At 35.1% G+C, this 20,572-nt stretch overlaps 1 protein-coding gene across 3 annotated transcripts in view; it reads right to left on the minus strand.

Annotated features, from left to right (window-relative positions):
- Nucleotides 1–20,572, minus strand: part of LOC117182135 (protein FAM117B-like) — a 126,868-nt gene that overhangs the window by 38,588 nt on the left and 67,708 nt on the right. For 2 of the 3 annotated variants that reach the window (XM_033375178.1, XM_033375179.1), the window contains exon 3: nucleotides 18,857–18,986. In XM_033375178.1, the coding sequence (XP_033231069.1) occupies nucleotides 18,857–18,986 (130 nt within the window). Of the gene's footprint in view, nucleotides 1–14,049; nucleotides 14,244–14,807; nucleotides 15,188–15,603; nucleotides 15,696–18,856; nucleotides 18,987–20,572 lie in introns of those variants that run through there. The other variant, XR_004468274.1, reaches the window with a different exon arrangement.

Here is a 20,572-nt window from a genome sequence, read left to right on the forward strand (position 1 = left end):
ATTCATTTTATCACACACATCCTTCAATTTTCAAAACTATTGAAACTCTGCTCGAAGTTCAAACGGGAACTTACTTCAAGTGCAATAGCATTGATTCACCTTGCCAGTACCAGAATTCTTACTCCAAGAACAAGCGTGAATTTATTCAAAATAAGATTGATGGTTACGAACTCGGAAAGATTTCTCGTTTCTATTTTGTAAAATCGGTATCTTCATATTATCGCATCCACTGAACTGATCGCATACGCTATTAATAAGATTAAGTGAAATTTATGCAATCATTTATAATCAGAACGTTTTTTCCAGATGTTAGTAGTAGTAGTAGTAGTAGTAGTAGTAGTAGTAGTAGTAGTAGTAGTAGTAGTAGTAGTAGTATAATAGCGTATTTACAAATTAAACAGGCCCTTTTCAGGGCCACCAAATATTCTAAACGAAGGAACATATTATCTACGCAAATCAATTCCTGCGCTTATTTGTATGATACACTACGTCAAAATCTGCCCCAAATAACTTCGGTCTCAGCGCACAATGAGGTGAAATAAAAAAACTAGACTTAAAATGACATTTAGAACCCAATTATGCACCGATTTTAGATTATTTTTGTGCTGAAAAATTCAAGACTAAATTTTTCAGAAAATGGCGAGGGTAATTTTGTAATTTTTTGTTTATTTAATTTTTATGTTAATGCAAACAGCGAATAAAGTGTTGATTTTGTTATTTTCATTTTTTATCTTCTAGATAAAATTTTTCTTTTACTTCCTGTCCCCTGGATTCAATGTACGGGTGTATAAGGAAGAAAGAAATTGTTAACTTGTTAAGTTAATTAATATGAATAATTGGTATTAACAAATAATCAACATCAGGGCAATTTGTATTTTTTAATACAATTTGTTTATAAATTGTATGAATTCCACTTTATCACAAAATTATTATCGATATAGATTACAAAATAAAAAAAGAATAAAAGATTTTTTCTCTTTATAAATATCTGCAATGTATGTATGTATGTATGTATGTATATTCAGGGTTGCCCAAAAAATCACATTTGACAAATTTCAACGGGCTTGTTGGCCAAATCGTTCTAGTAGGCAAATAAATGTACGCCTATTTTTTTATTTTCGGAAAAAATATTTTTAGAACTCGCTCTGGCCATTATTATATCTTATGGAATTTAACATGTAAAATGTTTCCAATTGCTATTTCTTTGATTTTGGACAGGAAATTATAAGCCAATTTATTTGATATTTAATATACTTCTTCACTTATCAATGAATATTAGATTTATCGCAATTTTATATCTCAGAAATAAAAATGCAAAAGTTTTAGGCATATCAAAAATGGCATATAATGGCAATTTTTGGAGGCTCATTGTGACCCTGAGATATACTTGTGTAACTTGACATTTTAAAGAGATATTCTTTAGACTATTGAGAATAGATTTATAAAAAAAATGATTAAAAGTATAATTTAAATTGAGTAAAGCGTAAGAAAAGCTTATGAAAAATGACGAATTTAAGTTGAACACCGGCTGAAGGGACTGCAAGTGGACGGCTGCAAAAAAAGTTGACCCTCGGTCGGTCCGCTCATTGTACACCGTATGTGCTGCCATCCCACGCTGCGGTGACTGACAATGAGTTGAATGGCAGAGTAATAATAAGTTAATAAATCTATAGCTGCTCTCTGGGTTAAACCTGTAGCTGGTGTAAGGATTTTTTTACTTCCAATCAGGAAACTTTGAAGTCTCAGAGCGAGTTCTAAAAGTATTTTGTTTTGCAAATAAAAAATAGGCATACATTTGTTTGCCTACGAGAACAATTTGGCCAACAAGCCCGTTAAAATTTCTCGAATGTGATTTTTTGGGCCACCTTAATGTATGTATGTATGTATTTCATTTCTCCCTTTTACGGGTTTGAGGGCCTCCGCTCCCTGTACATATATTTACAATTCCATCCTTAGTCTGACTTAACTACTATTTATATTCTACTCTTTCGCATTACGTAGGATAAACAATAGTAACAGTAGTGATATTAATTCCTAAAATGAGCGAGTTTCCAGGGCTTCCGTTTCTTCTTACCATAAAAAAATGCATTTTCCACTTCTTCCAATTTCTTCATCCACATCACTCCCTGTCCACTACCATCCAAGATCCATCTTACACACTCATCCACACTCAACTGTCCCTCTTTCGCTCCTGTACATCTCTCTAATACATGTGCCCATGACTCCATTTCGTATCCACATACTCTGCATAAATTCTCCTCTTCATCCATCCAATATCTGTATGCTCTCACTCCTTCTCCCATTCTGAACCGTAAAACCCTACTCCATTTGTCTTCCTTTTTTATTTTTTGGAGATATTCTGGTTCCGTCAACCCTTTGACCATCATCATATAAATAAATATTGATGTGTCGTAAGATTAAAAAAAAAGATTAATGTTAATATAATAACAACAAGACTTGAGGAAAAACCAAACTTTTTCTGCCTATAAATGTCTGCGATGTACATTTTTTTTATATAATTGCGTTATAGAATTCATTAATAACATGCAATCTTAAATTTTATTGGCCAAGTATCATCCTAACATGGTAGAAAGTGTAGGAATAGAGCAAAACGAATGAATAATAAAATACGACCATAATGGCCCGTTTCAAAAATAAAATACGGTAGCTTTGCATTTGTAAAATTGCCTAATAGGTTATAAGTAATACGGTACTTTAAGTTAGAATTCGTCACTTTGGGCGCTTAATTGTACTTGTGTATTAAGCGGTAGCTTTTAGTGGTGACGTATTTTCGTACGAAAATATGTTGCCGCAATATAATACTAAAAAATCCTATTTTCAACTTGGCCGTTGAAGGAGCATACTGACGAATTCAATAAAGGGTTATTTGGCATTTTTGGTAATGTTAGCTTCTGTTTCACTATATCGCCCGATTACCCGGGTGTCAGGGTAAACGAATTCAGGTCAATACCCAGGTATACAGGTACCCGGTGCAGGTTATTGTAAACCTTAAGATTCCGTCAACATGTGGACGAACTTAAATATGCTGAACAGAGCGCACTAGTACAATGGAATGGAAGATAGCGATTATTTTCGAAGAAAAGGACTGACTGCACTAAAAAGTACATGCTGAACCTAAGACGCGAAAGAGGTTTACATGCTAAAGCTCAAAAGCTACCCAACCTCAACGACGCACAAAATTATGCTGTTAAGATGGAAATGCGGTTGAAGGAACCGCAACCAGTGCACCACAGGTAGTTCGAAATGTCCGAGAAGAGAATCAGCTCTATTTAGATTAAATAGAAATGAGCCAAGAATAAATGAGGCAAATAGAAATGAGTTGAAAAGTAATGATCCAAGAAGAAGTCAACGAGCAGCTTTAATACGTGGGTACAACCGAATATCTGCCGTATCCGGAAGATTATATTCAATGCGAGGAAGAAGGACTGATGGAATAGAATATCCACTGTCAGTCGAATTCTGGGCTAACGATTAACGTTACGAAAGAAAACATGCTGACATAGGACAGAAAGACTTTCCCTTAAAAAGAATTTTATAACAGAAAACGACCGGCATCCATATTGTTCCAAATGACTTCCCACTGTCCGAAAACGCTGTTTTAGGCTTATTTCTTTAGCAAGTACGACAGATACGCGATCACATATAAATTTTCAATACTAGAAAAATACGAAATACCACTACGTACATGTTGACGGACTTTATAACGATGCAAATATCATGAATAAAAGTATCCCTGTTCAATTACTCAAGAATAACACAGCTATATAAGGTGTTAAATTTAGTTGGTCTACTGGTCTATATATGTTTACTGTATTTGCTCAACATTTCGTCCTTCGACAAAAGGCCTCTTCAGGTGTACAACAAATCATAGCCTAGATATAGAAAGATAATAAAGATTGTCACAATTGGTCCTAAAAAACAAGTTAAAAACAATTTCAAACTAAAGTTCTATTACCATATGTCAAAATGGGTAAACTTTTATATCAAGCTCGAGAGCGAAAAGTCAATTTTTGTGTGTAAAGGATCGTAAAAATGGTACATTTTTTCTTCTTTCTGTTGTCAATTATTTTTAAAAAACATGTCTTTAAGGGCCATAACATATTAGAATAGTGAAGTGTGTGACATTTTGCAACCACGAAAAATTAAACGACGTATGGAGAAAGTTGTTATAAGAATAAGTTGAGTCTTTAGTAATGTGGACTATCATATGAGTACCGCGTACTGCGCAGTCAACATCACACATGCGATAGAAGATTGAACGCTCTCTTACAGTCTTATCGTGACGACTAACTATCATGTATAAATTTTGTTTAAAAAAATGTATCAAAAATTAATGGTTGTAACAGAATTTTGTTGGAAAATGTGTACTTAATTATTAAATTGGTTGTTTGTTCAATTAGCTATTGCTAATTATATAATATTCAACAATTATTGGTATTATTAATAAGATTTAAATGTTATTACGTTGGTAATATCGGGGGGGGGGGGGAACACTGAGAAAGGTGAAAAAAACAATAAAAGAAGGCTAGAAATGTTTATAGCGAAAGGGACATTTATTGCCACTTACATTGAACGGAGTGCCAGTAGCCCGTGGCATTGTACTAACGGCGAAGGTGGTGGTTAGTCTGTCCTTGAACAGGTTCCGGTTGGTCCTGGCGACCGCCGGGTGTTGGGCTATCGGGAAGGTTTCCTCAGGCGATCGTGACGACAGGGATCACTCCAGGAAGCGCGTAGAGAACTGGGTGAGCACTGGCACGGAGAGCAAAACTAGGACACACTTTGGCGGACGAGCCCGGACTGACGACGGTACGTTCCGTCGCCCATAACTTCGGCACCCGTTGGGGGGATTCGGCCCATCTCGGATGTGGCCTAGCAACCCTTTAGTCCAGGGCCGTGACGAGCTTTATTTTATGGTAACAGTTCTGTTACACGCCGCCTCCCCCGCGGGGGTTCGGGTATATACCTGAAATTTCCTTAATGTGGCTTTTCAGTTCTGATAAGTCTCAAAAAGAAAAAGGATTTATAGAAAATTTTGTAATTCTGCCATCCTCCTCTATGATTATCTTCTTTCTGAAACAAATATAAAAATAGAAACGAAGAACTTATCCGTTTAGTCGACTGTCGTGTAAATTTCTTGTTTTTCGAGTCATTTATCCTTTAATTTTTTTTTTATTTTGGTTGCGTTACCGTTGTTTCATTAACTTATAAAAATCTTCAATCCAATTTGAACTGCGAAATTTAGTTTATTAACAAATAGTTAGAGTCGTTTGTTTTCTGTTATAAGATTTTAAGTTCTGCGTTTTGCTGTGAGTACTTTGGTCTTTTCTTTTTTCTAAAAGGTAAAGTTCCGTTCTGTGTAATTTTGTTTTTAAAATCTAATAAGTCACATTATTTAGGCTTGATTGAGTCAGTTTTTGAGTTTTGAGTCAGCTGTTGTTATTAATGCTATTGATCCTTTGCCATGTTTTGAGTATAACTATCCTAACATAAGTTCATTAGTATTTAATGCTTTTACTTGGCGGTATCTGTACTAGCGTTTTCTAACTTGAATTCATTTACGTTCCACTCACCTATACTTTTTCCTTTAAGGTCAGAAGTAGTAGGCCAGAAGTAGTACTCGGAAATATTCGCGTAAGTTTTCTCTGAGCCTAAATGTCCTGCTTGGGTTTCGTCATGATTTTCCCCTAAAACTTGAGCTCTAAGTCTTTTGGGTACGACTAGTTTCCATGGGTCTGAGCCTGGTAATAGAATAGATTTGAGTGGGTCAGTTCTGTGAAAATAGAGTTGTGAATCTCTGATTCGCCATTTTTCATGTTCTTCGGGTCTTTTTCTAACTTGTCTGGTTTTGGTAGAGTACCAGTCATTTGTTTTATCGTCTAAGTATGCTTTCGGATTTTCTACGCTACAAGCTAACGCAAATGCTATGTTTCTTGCTGATTCTGCTGATCTCGACAGAGCATCAGGGACGAAATTTGAACTACATTTACGATATATGACTTCGTACTCATATTCTAGTAACTCCAATGCCCATCTGGCTAATCGGCTAGTGGGGTTTTTTTAGGTTTCGAAGTCACTTATATGCTAGGTGGTCCGTGCAAACGTTTCGAAATCATTTCGCTTTATATACATTTTACATTCAATTCTGAGATTTTCGTAAGTTTTGCGCAATTCCCATTCGCGATTTTTTCTAGGATATAGTTTTGTAAATAGTTTCCTAATTTCTGTCTGATATGAATGTCTTGAGTCCTTTTTTGGTTACAACATTTTATTGTTTACCTGGTTCCTTATGAAAATCGCTCGTCGATATACGCGTTTTTGAAATCCTCGGTAAAATCCGATAAACATCGCCAAGAATTCTTATTTATTTCGCACCAATCTTTTGCATCTTCGATCAATAGTGCATCTAAGTTTTCTGAGATGTCTCGATAATTTATCCCATAACCCCTTTTGAATCTTTTTAATTCTTCCAGAAAACGCGCGGGGCTGTTTTCTTTATTATTCCGGAATTTAATGGGCCAATTTCTCAAACTTGAAGTGGTGTTTGTATCATGCCGAAAGGAAAATAAGCAGCTGGTATTTTTTGATTATTTAAATTATCGTCGGATTCGTAGTCTGTATCTGAGTTATTGTGTGTCTGTTTGATCTTTTACTTGTTGTCGAAAGTCTATACTTCTATTTTTCCTGTAATTAGGTTCTATTGTTTCTTGTCTATTTTCAAAAGAATATGAGCTGATGGGTGTAATCTAGACCTTGAGTGGTTTTCCCTTTTTTCCCTTTCTTTAAAGAATCTTTCCTTTTGTTGATTCATAAATTCGTCGAACTCTATACTTTCTGAAAGTTCGTCGGTTTCTAAAATGAACAGTTTATTTGTTTGGGAGCGTTTTTCCGACCTATTTCTATTTTCTAGGCGAACACTTTCGTTTCTTTCTTGCCTTAGGTTATGTCTTTCTATATACGCGGCTAGTGTGGATAAATTTTCATTATCCCAGAAAAAGGTATTGTTTGTTCGGTCAAAGGTTCTATTAGGGATTTGAGTAATGTCATGGAGTGGCGGTTGGTTGTTTTGAGTTTGTGTTGGTTCTTTAATTATTGTTTGAGGCACTCTGTCTTTGTCCGACCTGTTGCCTATTATGGGGATTTCTGTGTTTTTTCTTTAAATACCCCTGCCGCGACCTATAAATCTGTTAATTATTTTTGGGATTGCTCCCAAACTTTGTGGTGAAATTGAGACCATGTTTTTGATACTTCGTCCACTTGTGACCTAATTTAAATTAATGTCTTGGTTTGAAAGTGCAGCGGTACCTTCGAAGTATATGCTATCATAATCGCTTTATCTTGTCGTGGGGTTGGCCATTGTCTTTTTAATTTTTCCTGATCTAAGTTTCATTTAATTTTAATTTATTTTAAATTCGTATAAATGTGACGTCCTATAATGTATTCCTCTAAGCAGTTTCTATTTGATTTCCATTTCGATGAGAATATTCGAGTTTATTTTTAAATATTTTAATTTAAGATTGTAATTAGATATTCAATTATCGCAGAGTTCGAAAATGTGTTTGTTTTCGTTCTCTGACCCTTTGTTTAGAAGATAGCCCTGGGTCGTAAGGGTACGGGTTGCGCGTATGTACTTGTTTGCACGCTTGGATCTTTCTACCAGCTGGGCTAATTAGAAAATTAATTTAAATAAAAAATAAAATTAAACGAAATGCATGTTACTATTCCTTCCAGGTTTAATCTACCTGGTTTATTTGTAATTCTAACAATATATTTCAAAAGGGCCAAATTTGAGTTTCTCGATATAATAATTATTCTACATTTTTCATTGAAATTTTAACCCTATCCCATTTTAATCTTTTTAACCCTTGAATCGAATTTAATAATTCGAAAGTGAAAATTTTTTCAATTAATTTCCATTTTTGGTATATTTGTATAATTCATTTCTTCTTGAATTACGATCTGCAAATACATAATAATATTCATTTTTGTCTGGCTTTGTTTCGGTAAAAATCAATTTAAATACAATAATATAGGTAATCACACATCATTTCATGTCAATATATCAAATATCATAAGCACATATAAACAAATAATTGCATAGGAATATCAAGTCATATCAATCATTTTCAAATGTCATACATCAAAATTTGGCAAGGCATATATTAAAATCACTTCTTATAACTAACTACATTTATCAACACTTCGCATGAAAAATTTCAGGAAATTAGCAAAGTATGGATCAAATAGCATGCAAAAGTTATCATCGGTAATTTAGAGTGAAAGTTTAGAGTAGTGGTTCAATTCTTTCGTTTTGACTTTCAAACCCTTATGTCTCCTTTTCTCAGCAGGTTTCGGGATTTAAAAGGGAAGAGTGTGCGGTTAATTTTGAGTTGGGTGCCAGGTATTACGTTGGTAATATCAGGGGGGGAATAGGAGATGGAAACGCCGATAAAGGTGAAAAAACAATAAAAGAAGGCTAGAAATTTAGATAACGAAAGGAACATTTATTGCCACTTACATTGACCGGAGTGCCGGTAGCCCGTGGCAGGGTGCTAACGGTCAAGGTGGTGGTTAGTCCGTTCTTGGATAGGTTCCGGTTGGTCCTGGCGATGGTCGGTTGTTGGGCTGTCGGAAAGGTTTCCTCAGGTGATCTTGACGACAGGGATAACTCCAGAAAGCGCGTAGAGAATTGGGAGAGCACTGGCACGGAGAGCAAAACTAGGACACATTTTGGCGGACGAGCCCAGACTGACGACGATACGTTCCGTCGCCCATAACTTCGGGACCCGTCGGGGGCTTTTGACCCATCTCGGATGCCAGCGAACCCTTTCGTGCAAGGCCGTACCGAGCTCTATTTTATGGTTCCAGTTCTGTTACAATATATACTGCTCAGTCCTTCGATGTCAGTACTTTTGTTCACAGAAGATTTATTCTTTGCGATATGGATCATTTCCCTCAAAAATATATATTTCTGGTTAGTTTCAACACCTAATAGATTGATATTATCACGAGTTAAAATGATGATGCACCGTATGAGAATGATACACTAGTGCTGAGCTCCTATCATCATGTCTGCAATCATATTTGTTTTAAGGGGAATACTCACTCCAGAATGTTCCAAAAATCGATCTCAATCGCAGACAGGCTATTTTGGATTAAAACGAGCAATGGAGAAACTGAAGGCATAATGTGCGGTGCAGGCATCGCTAAGTAAGTTCAAGTGAGATTTTTCACGATTTTTCGTTAGAAAAAATTTAACGTTTTTTTCTCGGAACAACATTTTTGGACGGCTTGTTGATAATATCTCTGACACTACTTAACCTTTTCTTACCAAAGTTTTACCACATATTCTTTATAAGTTTACGTATAGCGCATATCATACGAGTACTATTTTTGAAATTTTGATTTGAACTATTTTTTGTTTGCAAAAAAAGGTGACAAAATACGGGTTTTTTCCCCTTCTTTTTGAAAAATGTCCACCATTTCGTTAAGTTTGAAAAAATCAAATATCGTATGATATGGCGCTATAGACATTCACCTACTAATTCTGAAACCGTTTTATTTTTTTTTAACCTTCCAGCGGGCGCGCTGTCGTAAAATTAATGACAGTTGCCCAAATACCTTTCCCCTATATGAACCACTTATTTTTATGTGCTGAGTTCCAACCTATTTCAAGATCAATCTCTTTCTGAACCCTAGGCAGATGATTTTGAAACGAATTGTTTGTTATACACGTCTAAAAAGTGTAAGTATATTACGTATCCTGTACTATTTTATCTGATTTTTTTCACATTTATATCTTTCCACAGTGGGACCGAATCGCTCAAGGCTGGCCAAAAGTATAAAATGGACAAAATTATGTTACTAAGGAGTTTTTTGGGTCGCTGAATATGAATTCGATATCAAAAATTTAGAAAACAATATGGCGGATCCAATATGGCGGACAACTACGCTAAATAAATCAGGGGTTGGGGGTTGTGGAATATTATTGTGTAGTTGGAAACATAATATTGGATTTTGTAAAGGTGGCGCTTGTGACTATTTTTTATTTGAAAATTTTACGGCTGTTTTACATTACATTTTGAAATTGTTTCGTGAAAAGTTATAGGGGTGAATTTCAAGGGGTTGTCGAATATTATTGATGCTTTGTGAACAAAATGTAGTCTTTTAAAGGTGACTTGTGCGACTATTTTAAATTATAAAATTTTATGGCTGTTTTACATGGACACACATTGAAACTGTTTCCTTAAAAGTGATAGGGTTGAATTTGAGAGATTGCTTAATATTATTGATAGGTTTAGAACATAACCTGGGGTTGTAGGAAGGTGAACCGGGGCTTCGTTTTTCAGTTTTAAAATTTTGTGGTTGTTTCACATAAAAACACTTTGGAATTCTTTTGTTATCTTGGATAAACCCAAATGAAATCAAATTTACGACACGCGCTCGCTCAAGGGAAATTACAGGGCGCGCCCGCTGACAGGTTAAGAGCATCCATCCGAAGGAAATTATCAACAGCACACACCCTCCTTTTTTTGTATCTTTTTTCAACTACCATTTTTATGCATCTATATTTACTGAAATAAATTTTTTTAATTTCATGTACTTTAAGAGTGTATTTATTGAACGTAACACATTATTTAGCGGAATCTATAATTTAAACATATGCAAAAAAATTCTTGGAAATAGCCCCATTTTTGCGGGTTTAAAGAAGATAGACCCCTTAATTTATTCTGATATCCACATGACTTTCGGATTGGCCAATGTAGACACATTTACAACCGTTGTAATTAACACCATATATTGAGTGTGTTTTTAAACCTTTTTTCAAGTAGCTTCCTGACTAAGATGGCTTCCTATACCAGTCGGTGTATAATTTTCCATTTTCTCTTTTTACTAAAGGGTCTAGCAAGCTTATACCATACTCTTGTTATTTTCTTTCTCTATGTTGAACTTAAGCCTTGTGTTGCAATTGTTAAACCTATCTGGAAGATCTTCAATGTTGTCCTTGTGAACACAAGTCAGTATATCATTCACATAGCGAAAGTAAAACTTAACAGCATATGGGAGGGCTTTGAGATAATTTCTTTCTAGATCTTCCATGACTAAATTGGCAACTTGAGCAGATATTGGAAAGACCATTGATACACCGAAATTTTTCTCGTAGTCTGGTGTTGTGAAATGTGTTTCTATCAGGTTGAACATCATTAATAAAATTATCAAATTTTTGTTGGCACTTAAACTTGTGTTCTTCAAATAACCTGGAAATTTTTTAATTCTGAATCGTAAAAATTGTTAATCACATCAATCAGTAGCATCAAAGCTATTTTAATTTGCAATAACTGAATGTAATTATTTAATAGTCGCGTTGATTTGCACAAATCATTAATCATTATGTTCATGGTGGACATCTGGAATCTGTCAGTTAAACGTGAAAATTGTCCCGTGCAACTACTGCTTTGAAATTCAACGAATTCAAGATCAAAATTTGTGACTTTTTTAGACAAAATCCCGCTCTTTCTACAGCGCAAGAGGAAAACCTTTTGATTTGATTTTTTAGCGAATTGAAGCTTGGTGTGGGACCAGCTCTTGAAAAATGAGACGTTGTGTACATCGTCTCTGAAATTGTCTAGAATATTTCTATGAAACCCATTACCCCCTCTACCAGAGTGCGATGTCAAGTCCCCTCTGTGATAAGTGAAGGCTTATATTATTTTAACTCAGAGATTACAACATTATCTTGAATTGTATAGGAAAGGCGACTTCGCTACCTAAAGTCGAGAGCGTATCTGAAGGGCGAGAGAGGAAACGGAGCAGAGAGACAAAGGAGAGAGCCCGAGTGCTAACGTCCTCTCAGTTTGTATAAAGGTGATCCAATGAAGGAAGTAACTGGTCTCATATGTATGTCCACTTGTCCATTTCAGGTAAACCATAGAACCTTGGTGCAATACCATTGTAACTCTTCAAACTTTTACTTAATTCTGGAATCAAAATAAAGAAGAACTAAAATGTACTATTTTTATGATCCTTTACTAACAAAAATTGACTTGTCACTCTGTGCTCTTACAAAAGCTTACTCATTTGGACATGTGGTAATAGAACTTTAGAATGAAATTGTTTTTAACTTGTTTTTTGAGACAAATTGTGACAACCATTTCATATCTTCCTACATATAGACTATGATTTGCTGTACTCTTGAAGAGGCACTTCGTCAAAGGGCGAAACGTTGAATAAATGCAATAAACATATATAGACCAGTAGACCAACAACATTAACACATTCTTATTCAATTCAATTACCTGGTCAACATCCTAAGACATTTTCTAATCTTACAACACGGTTGGATGAAGAACAGAACAATGGAACATAGCAAATACGCAGATGGGTTCTTTCAAAGGATTGGAAATGGGGCGATAGTTAATAAATTCACAGAATGGATCACAGTGAGTAAATCTCTGGAGGATCTACAAAATCGTCGGAAATTTCTGCTGCGTTGCAGAAATAGTAGGATCCTTCCACCACATTTGATAAACTACGTGCCAACCGTACAATTCAGATTTAACAAAAGTATTAACCAATTCGTTTCTTGTAGCATGACAATGGAAGTTCAAATTTTAAATATAGATATCAGAGATATTTGCCTATCAATTCGCGACATTCAAAAATATAGATTAAATTTAGAAAATATTATTTTAGAAACAATGGCCTTAAGTTGTTTAAAGAATTTAGAGTCTCACAGATGATTTATCTGAATAATTATGACAAACAATTTATTGAAAAGTCCATCCAGAAATGTGATTGGGTCGTACAAAAATACTACCAACGTCAAAAGAAGTCGTACAATCAAAAATGGTTACTAAATTTATCGAATCAAGTTATTTCCGATGTTGTAGCATATTATCCCATTTTTGGTCATAAATTCAGTACGATCCCTGCTGACAAAAGCAATATTATTGAAAGGTTTGTAGTAAGCATAGAAGAGAAAATATACATGACAGATACGGAATACGAAAATGATACAAGGTCAAACATTAATAATATTTTCATTAGATACATGCTTAGTAATCATTTAAATGGTAAGGATTTTGAATATGTAGATCTAGCTTTAAAATCAAAAAAGTTTATTAAAAAATAATGGTTGCATTGTAGTAACCCGAGCTGATAAAGGGAATTTAACTGTTTTATAGAAAAAGATGAATATATTAAAAAATGGAAAGAATTACTTGAGGATGACTCCACCTACAAAGTGCACAAGCAGGGCATACCTATGAGACCAATTACTTCCTTCATTGGATCACCTTAATACAAACTATCTAGATTTATTAATGCTTGAATTAAAAAAAAAGTTAGAAAAAGCATTGCTTTTATTAAGGACAGTTTCGATTTTCTAGAAAAGATAAAGACTATTGAAAATATTCCTGACGATTACGAGGTGGTAGCGCTGGATGTCACGGCTCTTTTCACTAACATTTCACCCAAACTGAGCATTGCAAATATAACGAAGAAGTAGTCACAAATCAGTGAACATACCTGTCTTCTTCAGAAATCCTTCGTAAGACTCCTTGAATTGTGTTTAAATAATGAATATTGTATTTTTAATAACAAGTTCTACGAGCAAACTTTCGGGGTAACAAAGGGCTCTCCAAAATATCTGCTTTAGTTGCCAGTTTAGTTACGGAAGATCTAGAAAGTAATATTCTCAGTGCCATCCCATATGATGTTAAGTTTTTCTTTCTCTATGTGGATGATATACTGACTTGTGTCCACAATAAAAACATTGACATTAGACACATGTCTAATTATTTTTGACATAGTATGGGTTGATGATAGACTCATCAAAAAGTCAATTTCGCTGAGGAGGCCTTCCCCTTGTAAGCACTAAAGCAGTATTGAATGTTATGTAACCATCGAAACCAAATACCACCATAATATTTAGACACAGGTACAAAAAATCCGCACGAAATATGATTTTATTTAATGGTTAAGGGGTTAGTGAAGCTTCTAGCAAAAAAAAAAAACAGGCGATTTTTACTATTTTTTGTTGTTGCAAAGACGGGTTTATTTACATTCAAATAAATGTTATGGCATTCGAATACTACATATTTCGAGAAGTCACAGTAATTTTTTTGTCATAGAATATCTGTAAATAAGCCAGTTATAGTTAATCTTCCAGAAGTTTACAAAAAAATGCGTTTTGCGGTGATAAATACTCATCATGACAGGATCATCTGAAACAAAAAATTCGAGTGTCAATAGTTAAAGAATCACTTAATCTGGTCTTTAATCAAAACATTTAGCGATATTTCAATTTTCTACAAAATGGCGCACGTTTAAACACAAATTATTTTTTTTTGCCAAAAAACGTCTATTTATCGCTATAAAAAAAAAAGAAATAATTTACAAAAGCAAAAGTCCTTCGATCCAGGACAACAATTTAGAGTTATGAATAACTCGTCAAAATTTGGTAGCGATCGGATTAGCCGTTTTTTAGATATCTTGAACACCACGCGAAAAACATTGTTTTAAGACAATCGGGTTTAAACTTTTAAATTATGATGCACACAAAAAATAATGGACTAAATCAAAATATATAAAGTTTAAACATAAGGTATTTATATTATAAATAACTGGTAAAAATTCTGGTTATGACAGGAAAATCCGTTCTTTAGACATTGCATGTATGCACTTCGAAAACGTTGTCTTTTACAAAACGCGATTCCAAGCACGCGAAATACGTACAGTAAGTTCACTTCGATTTCCATGCGATATAAAAATTATATTTCGCAACTTACATTGAGTCGTCAACTCCAGCATCATACAGAAATCCTACTTCTTCATCAGCAGCCTCAGCAGAGGCGATTTTTTCTTGGCGTCGACGCTTTCTGGCCTCTTTAGTATTTGGCGCTGTACAGAATCTTCGATCTCCGCATTTTACGGATTTAACACATTTTTTCTTTTTTTGCTCTGCTTATGTACACTTTGGTCGATTTTCTTGTTTCTCTTCCGACTTTTGCACAATTCATTTTGTATGTACTATCTAAGAACGGAGGACCATAGTCGCAGCTTCTCGTAACTACCTACTTACTTAAAAACTGTTTAAGACGCCTTCGCTTGAGGTCGTATTTCTCAGTAATTTACGCTCCGATCTCGATGAAATTTTGAAATCATATTTCTGAAACGTTATATTTTCAGAAAATGCAACAAAAATCGATTTTTTTTGAAATTTTCAAACTTGACGTTCCCTTCAATTAAAAAATCATGATCATAGAGTGTTAGCTGAAAGCGAGACAATACACTCATACATAGGAAAACATTTAATCGAAACAGTAACAAAATAAGATTATGAAATAAAAAACCGATGGGACTTTAATGGTCGCAAATATTCAGAACTTAAAAATAGTAGGTAAGGTGTTCATTCCAATACAGATCGGACATAAATCAAATATGCGATATCAACGAATCTGTTTAAAATAACGACATGGGTAATTGAAGAGATCGTGCAACATTGGTACTGGAAGAAAGAGGGAAAAAATCGGGTCAAAAGCTAGCTTGCGAAATGACATGCAAGGAGAAGAAAAGATTTTATACCTTGCGAAGTCTCCGCTCCCGTTTCGACGTACCTCGCATTAGAAACCCTCGTTTCTGGTAACGCCAAAGACTCAAACCCGCCAGCACGTCAGCTGGACAAGGGAAAACAGGAATATGGCGTCTAATATCCTATGGCTTAAGAGCCTAGACATGCTTGAACGCAAACGCGTAGGCGTAAGTGCTACTATGCTAGCATATAGATGCACTTACGCATTTGCGTTCCAGCATAACTAGGCCTTAAACTCGACTGGCATGAGCCAGCGTGGATTTCGAAAGATTAGATAAGCGATTAACTTAAAACAGAAAAAGAGAAGACAGCAACGAATAAGGATATAAATAAAATAAAGAGCAAATATGAAATGAATACATATGATGCACAAGCAAAAGATTAGGATAGAACGTTATGAAAAGAAACTAAACGTAAGTTAAAATGTAATGAAGACAAAAACAATTCTGAGTTAAAGAATATAAATAATTAATAATATAGAAAATAAGGATAATTCAAAGATATAAACATTATTTGCGACCAGACAAAGTTATTAGCATAATTTTCGAAATAATACGCTGATAAATAATGAAAGATGAAAGGAAGAAAAACTTGGAATGTTGCGAGGAAATTAGCGAAGGAATTGTAGCATTAAATGAAGCCCAACAAGTGCAATTAAGAAATTTAATTAAAAAGAAAATTAAAGAGCCATGATAAGATTAAAACCTAAACATTGAACTAAACACACGATAGATATTCAAGGTTATGAATCAATAAAACAAAGATATTATTGTGGGTCTCGGAATATACGAGAACATACGTACGAAGAAATAGATCAATTATTATAGGTGACTAAAACAGATTTATATCCAATACCAAAAATGGGAGAAATTTTAAACGCCTTGAGGTCAGCGAAATACATTTCTTATATGTATCATCGCCTAGCGTATCATCAGATGAGTATCAGTACGAGTAAATGCCTATTGGCTTAACAAATTCACCTGCTACATCCCTGCGAACTCAATTGTAAATATAAATCCCGTGACCATATTCCAGATAGGATTTGTTTCTTTGTCTCCGCAAAGTCCAAATTCAGCTTTCGGCAAAGATACATCTTATCTACAACGTATGTCATCGCATCCTCGTTCTGCTGTTGTTCTCGGTCCGATAAGAGCCTCCAAATATCCGACATAGAATGGTCTCGAAAAAAAATTCTTCGAAACCTGGTTTTGAATTCGTCTCATGATTTAATCAAATGACGTTCTGCAGACCAACATTCACGAGCCATATCTGTTAAACCAGTGATCGCTACCTTCAGTGTCGTCGATGACTCCTACTCAAAAAGTTTCGCCATGTCTTCAATATCCTCCAGCCAAATTTCTGCTACACGAGGTTTGCCCTTACCGCTAAATTCTTTGGCCTTAGAAACCGTAGGCTGTACAAATCGATGTCTACTCTCAGATGTCGATTTCTGAGAACCAATAGAAGCACCCCCCGCACCTTTAACAACGGAGGGTTTTCTAAAAGTAGTCTCGGGTTGTCAATCATTAACTCCGCGAATAAATCATTGACTGTTTTTCCCGGGTCACCATTATCCCGTCCTCTAGCGCGGTTGTCCTGATAAGTGCCAAATCCGTGTCGCCGATTTCCGCAGGCCCTAACTTCGGACATGCTTTTGCTATGGTCTTTTTGATCAAGAAACTCGGGTGGATTTGCATTACATCTCCGATTTTCGCGATTTTCAGTTTCAGATCGAGTACGTGGATTTTCCTTAGTTTGCCTTTCTTCGAGATCGAAATACATTTCTTGACGTATGGCCTCCGAGGTCTCCGGAATTCAAGTTCACGTACTCAGGATTTTGAAATCTAATCTGTCAAAATAAAAACTCCAAAAGTCACATTCAAGTAAAAGAATATAATTAAGACACTTAGAATGGATCACTAGTCCAACAACTTTTAATTACACCAAATAAAAATGAGTTTCGTCGCCCGAACGCACGCCAGCGATCCTCGCCTCACGATCACCCCTCATCTCAACTCATCTTTTTCTCTTCACCCTTTATCACTACGTGAATCTTTGCCCTACTATTTTAAACTTTTAGGGAATGAAACGCTAACAGATGTTAGAAAAAAAGGAAGAGACAAAAATAAATCAATTCCGGAGGTTAAAAAAATACAGGAAGTCGAAAAGATCATCAGGAGCCACACGAGAGTTATATTGTCTTAAATCATTCAAATTAGTTTATTTTTTATGAAGAAATATGTCCTCTTTTACATGATACCTTTCTTAGGGGCCCTTTCCAGCTTAAATATTCAATTATCACTATTTAAAGTCGTGTCTTTAAAACACGTTGAATATTTTCAGGAAAACTGTTTTGGAGACAGAAAATATCATGTAAAAATTTAAATTACTGCTCGTTTGTACTTGCTTCCATGGTATTTGAGCTTAATTTTAGCAAAAAATACAGAGGTAAAATATGACGAAAACGGTGTGGCGTTGGCTAAAGTTGGCAGACAGCTTCTGCTGGAATAGAAAAGTGTGCGAAATTTCAAATAATGAATTAGTTGCTGGATTATTGAAGGTTCAGTTTACTTTCTTGACCCTTGGTTAATGCTGCCAACTGCTGAGCGTGAAAAATGACTTTAACTCGAATCGTGTCAAATCAACATTTTATTATTATTTAAAGAGGTTATAACAAAGTTATACGCTCCTCACGTTCATACGGCTTTGCAGGCCAGGGTAATGAGTATGAAGAGGACCCACGCCAGGGTCACCTAAATCATCCTGACGCTACCCGGCATCTTAACAACATGCTCTCGGGCTACGCCGGCAAGCTTCACTATCACTTGTGAGCCATCACGTCCTACCAACCTTGTAACTGGTCCAACAAATCATAATTAAATATACATTTGCAGTTGTATCTGACAACTACAAAAAAATCTCCATTGGTACCGGCACAGGGATCGAACACCCAGGCCTTCTGCACAGTAGCCTGACGTGCTATCGCCTTAGCCACTAAGTTATACTATCAGAAAACAGAAATGCGATGAACGCGCTTTACATACTGATTTTTTCCCTGTAAAATAATTTTCTTCTGAAACGCCACCTTCTATTATTTCTCATCGTTATAGAGCTTTCTATATGAAGAAGAAATACATATCAATGTAACCACTTTTGATTAGTCACAATAATATTGTATTATTATTTCTTTATCCATAAAACATGCAAGTGCGCAAGTACAACAGACTTGGGACAAAAAATGATTACCTGAAGAATACGAACTGGAAGGCATATCTGTAGCTGGTGTTTGTGTATTAACGCTACGGGTAGCTCTTAACAGATCTGCCAAAGGCGCTCGATGTCCTTCTGGAGTAATTTGTTCACGATATCTTGCATACTAAAAAAATATTAATGGTTAATTAATAAGTAAGCAACAAGTGTGTAACAAAATAATAATAAGTGAGTAACAAAAGATTCGACCGTCAGGGTCTCAGTGTAAGAACGCGTATAGAGTCTGCGGTAGAGTTTTAAGGAATTGTCGGCAGATGTTCCAATACAGCAGCTCGAAACAGATGATGTAATATAATGATAAATTTACCAAACAAATGTTTTATTTATGATAACTAAATCAAATTCATTTGTGAAATTATATAGGTGCACATACGATCACTTGCGAACATAATCGCACGCTCAAACGCTATGAAAAATGGCACACGCTGGGGATTAGAACTCGCCTAAATAATCTAAAACATAAGCTTATACCGGACGCTCTAGCTAATTACGCTAATGCATCGCTCAGATTCTGCTGACAAAATTCCAGCCAAGATTATAAGCTGAAAAGCCTGAGCTAACAGAGGAACTTTTTTTCTTCGATTTTTTCGTTTCACGTATTTAATATGACTAGGTGGATTTAAAAATGTCAAATAAAAATATTTTATTTTATTAATTTAAATTTTAATACACTGCAGCCCCGCAAGAAAAGTTCCTGTTATAGACGACAATGTGGTCCAAGGAAGTGAGGGAGTGACGCTTCTAGGTTATCGGAGCAACTGCATAACAACGCACGAGTGTATGAAACAGTGGGCAATATCCTCAGCGGTTAATTGTGTAGTCTGCTTCGGTAATATTGAGTTAGTGGCAAAAATGTCGCAGGACATTTGGCTTCAGTTCGTTTTCAGTCACTCAGTTTTTAGGCTATGCGCGACCAGGCGTTACGAAAATCTCGCAGGAAAAAAGAGGAAGCGTTTATCTTTTAAAGAGACATATAAGCTTTCAGACGAAGAGAAATCAGGTGCCTCAAAAGAGTCTCATTTGCAGAATTTATTTTTTGAACGGTAAATTTATAAATCTTTAGAAGAAAAATCTGTCTAAGTACAATTTTAACAGCTTTGAAAATAATGAGTTGAATCTTTTTTAATTATGATACCATTCACTTTACAATGCGTAATTCGGAAATCTTTTAATTACAAAATTTTCCGTTTTAGATTTTTATTTTTAAGCTGACATTTTTAATTTAAAGAATTTCTAGATTTCTCAGGATTCGGAAAGAAAATGTTAAATCTTTTCAAGGATGTTTTAACTATTTGACATGGAAATTGTTTAATTTCTAATTTACGCAGTAGATTAGATTCTTTTTATTTTATAGACTGTGCAAAATGTTTTCGAACCGAGAAAGACACGGGAAATTATCGGGAATTTTTTCTTAGTTCAAAATAGCCATCCTGAAACATGTACTTGCACATTTAAAAATCAGTAATTTTATAAAGATTAACTTTCGAGCACAAACATTTTCATGTTCATTATGACATTGTACAACCAAAATGGGAAAAAAACAACACACAAAATTTTTTTATCAGACGAAACTACAACAGAAATGATTCACACAGCCCTGATTGTACGAGATTGTACAAAGGAGTTATAGGGAAACACACTGTGATGCTTGCAGTGGTTTGAATGCATTTGCGTGGTATTGGCGGTAGCATT

Source organism: Belonocnema kinseyi, chromosome 10 (assembly GCF_010883055.1).
Source record: "Belonocnema kinseyi isolate 2016_QV_RU_SX_M_011 chromosome 10, B_treatae_v1, whole genome shotgun sequence".
In the NCBI taxonomy this organism is placed as follows: domain Eukaryota; kingdom Metazoa; phylum Arthropoda; class Insecta; order Hymenoptera; family Cynipidae; genus Belonocnema; species Belonocnema kinseyi.